General features: G+C 32.9%; 1 protein-coding gene across 1 annotated transcript; it reads left to right on the top strand.

Moving 5' to 3' along the window:
• Positions 1-201: 201 nt before the first annotated feature.
• On the top strand, positions 202-2,772 carry LOC106779324 (GDSL esterase/lipase At4g26790). Its single transcript, XM_014667415.2, has 3 exons — positions 202-697; positions 1,749-2,241; positions 2,549-2,772. The coding sequence occupies exons 1-3, from the start codon at positions 302-304 to the stop codon at positions 2,734-2,736; spliced, it is 1,077 nt and encodes a 358-aa protein (XP_014522901.1). The 5' UTR covers positions 202-301; the 3' UTR covers positions 2,737-2,772.
• The last annotated feature ends 551 nt before the right edge of the window (positions 2,773-3,323 follow it).

Here is a 3,323-nt window from a genome sequence, read left to right on the forward strand (position 1 = left end):
AATTCCAATAGAAGCTTGACAGATTTCCATATTGTGTTGATTGAAAAAGAAGGCAACATGTTTCTTCTTTTCACTCAACAGCATAATAATGCTTTGAGGTTGCAAGTTACTGTTATCAAGCAGTTCTTAATTAATGGGTAAACCTGCCACCTAATTAATTAATTTTGGTCCCTATTTTTGCCATTCATCACTTCAAAGTAACATGAACAGAAAAAACCCTCTACCATAAATATCACGGGTATCTTTCAAAACCCTTCTGGTGTCTGCATTCTGCTCCATAAAACTACCCTTTTGCAGCATCATGAATCTGATGAGTGAAATTGGTAGAATGGGAAAAGGGTATGCTCCATGGCTCCTCTTTCTTACTCAAATCTTAATCTTGCTACATTTTTCTGCATGCAAAGTTCCTGCAGTTATAGTGTTTGGAGACTCCTCAGTGGATTCAGGTAACAACAACTTCATTCCCACCATTGCTAGGAGCAACTTTGAGCCATATGGAAGAGACTTCTTCAATGGCAACCCTACTGGAAGGTTCTCCAATGGCAGAATCCCCCCTGACTTTGTCTCTGAGGCCTTTGGAATCAAGGAAGCAGTTCCTGCATACTTGGATCCTTCTTATACCATATCAGATTTTGCAACTGGTGTGTGCTTTGCTTCTGCAGGAACTGGATATGACAATGCTACTTCAAATGTTGCTGTAAGTTTTCAATTTCGATTTTCTGCTCATTTTCTTACTCATTTTGAATACCAAACCTCAATATAAAATCTGTACTGTTAACTTCTATTCTTCAACTAATCATTGTTGATGATATACATTCTCTTATGAAAAGTTTACTGCATGCATTTACTTTATCTTTAATTTCATTTCCATTAATATCTATTTTCTTGTACTTTTTTTTTATTTATGTTTTCAATCCATTTACCTAACATATTTATTAATTTATCTTTTTTTTTTGTTCTGTCTTCCTGTCTCTGTTATACTTTTCTCACAATCTTCCCCGTTTAAGGGTACGTACATCATCATAACTCTTTCTTGTACAGGTTTTAGAGATGTAGTTGGTCGTTAGAAAAAAATTGGTTTTATTTATGGTTGCTAATTTTACAAGCTACGATAAAGCCGTCGGCTTTATCTTATTAAAATGATTTATCAATTTTTGAAATGAGATGTTGTTATTTTTTTTTTTATTTTCTGTGTATAAAATATGGTATTCTTACAAATATTGAAAGGAAAGGAATAATTTCTAAACAAGACAAGTCTGATCTTTTTCATAACTGTTTGAAGTTAAAATAAGTCCAAATATTTACAGGTACTTTGTTTGGATACCTACCATATTTATGGTAAAATACCTTTGCCCTTATTTAATGTAAAAAATTTTGAAAACATATTTTCACATTTTGGATTGTTCTCAATTATAAAATGGATCCTTTTATCATTTTAATATATGAATTTTACTATGACAAAACCGTTAGAGATGTCTCATCAAATACATATATACTCTATCTGTAGTAATAATTATACACAATTTAAAAATAAAATAAAATTGTACAATAATTAAGAATAACAACAAATATATTATTTTGAGAATAATTTCATTAAAATTACTCACTTTCTTAATGCATTAAGGGGAATACTATGTTAAATTAAATTTACTAGTTAAAAACAAAAGAAAAAACTGATTTGATCCAATCCGTGGAAAAATTAAATTTCTGTACTCCTGAATGGCATGATGAATTTAATAATTTTGCAGGATGTGATACCCCTATGGAAAGAAGTAGAGTACTACAAGGAGTACCAAAAGAAATTGAGGGCATATCTTGGTGAGGAGAATGCTAATGAAATACTAAGTGAGGCATTGTATTTGGTAAGCATAGGAACCAATGACTTCCTTGAGAACTACTATGCCCTAACTGAAAGAAGGTGTGAGTTCCCCATTGTTGAGCAGTATGAGGACTTTCTCATAGGCCTTGCTGAAAACTTCTTCAGAGAAATTTATGGCCTTGGAGCAAGGAAAATTTCTCTCACTGGGTTGCCTCCTATGGGCTGTCTTCCACTAGAGAGAGCAATGAACATTATGGAGTTCCATAATTGTGTGGAAGAGTACAACAATTTGGCTTTGGAGTTCAATGGAAAGTTGGGGTGGCTAGTGTCAAAGCTCAACAATGACCTACCTGGACTTCAAATGATAGATGCAAATGTCTATGATATCTTTCTGCAAATCGTTAAAAACCCTTCTGGTTTTGGTAAGTTCTTACAATCTTCATCCATTGCTATCATATTAATCACCATCTGCAACTAACTATACTGTGTGACTTACCGATGTACTTGCAGCAGTGTAGATGTAGTTTGAGTGTGAACAAAAGTAATACCATATGTTTTAATTAGATTCATTTGAAAGGTATCAAAACCCCTTATATTAAGTATTGGTATCTGATTCCTAAATTATAAAGCTACTGTAATTTTAAATTTTTTATTCTGATTTAGTTGTTGTCTTGATCTCAATAAAATCATTAAAAGGGTAATGTTACTTACACTGTTTTTGGATTGCAGGTTTTGAGGAAGCAAAAACGGGATGCTGTGGAACAGGGAGATTTGAGATGGGTTTTCTATGTGACCCAAAATTTACATGCCAAGATGCAAATAAGTATGTATTTTGGGATGCATTCCACCCCTCACAAAAAACAAGTCAAATAATCTCAAACTATTTGATAGAAAAACATCTAGCAATGTTTCTTTGATTATTGAAAAACACGAGGAGTCTAGATTCTGCGTGATTTACCATATAATACATTTATATATTAGTAAATATAACAACGTTTATACAATATTATTATATGAAAAATAAGTAATAAATAAATTGCATATGTATGTAGTTGTTCGTAGATGTTTCGATAAGAATGATTCAGTTAAAATTTGCACGTTATCAAAAGCAAGCAAGCTTCTTCTGAAGATAACAGGCAATGATTCTTCTGATAATACTCACCTATTTTTAAGTTCTGCATAACACTTGTGATTACTTCTTCATCTTCATGAAAGAGGATGTTGTTGCTGAGAGAAAATGAGTACAAGTTAGGGTTGAAATGTTGAAATTAGTAGGAGCATTGAATCCACAAATCTCTCTCACTCTCCTTTCAAACTTTACCATTTACATCTCTGGGATATCTTTGTGATAATTGAGTAGGCTTTGCAAACCTTTGGCCCAGTGGAAGGTTCTTTCCGGACAAAGGGTTCTTTCAATTTCAGTTCACTTCTGTGGAGGATTTGTGTTCTGTTGTGCCCTTGTTAATTCTTGAACCTTGGTTTCTTATGTTTGTTTGTATGGACT

The sequence above is a fragment of the Vigna radiata genome, unplaced genomic scaffold (genome assembly GCF_000741045.1).
Source record: "Vigna radiata var. radiata cultivar VC1973A unplaced genomic scaffold, Vradiata_ver6 scaffold_195, whole genome shotgun sequence".
NCBI classification, from domain to species: domain Eukaryota; kingdom Viridiplantae; phylum Streptophyta; class Magnoliopsida; order Fabales; family Fabaceae; genus Vigna; species Vigna radiata.

Bases quoted from the DNA above. Each gene is read 5' to 3' on its own strand.
- LOC106779324 (XM_014667415.2), top strand. From the start codon at position 302: ATGAATCTGATGAGTGAAATTGGTAGAATGGGAAAAGGGTATGCTCCA. The intron at 698-1,748 runs GTAAGTTTTCAA...ATAATTTTGCAG, and splicing joins ATGCTACTTCAAATGTTGCT to GATGTGATACCCCTATGGAA. The intron at 2,242-2,548 runs GTAAGTTCTTAC...TTTGGATTGCAG, and splicing joins TAAAAACCCTTCTGGTTTTG to GTTTTGAGGAAGCAAAAACG.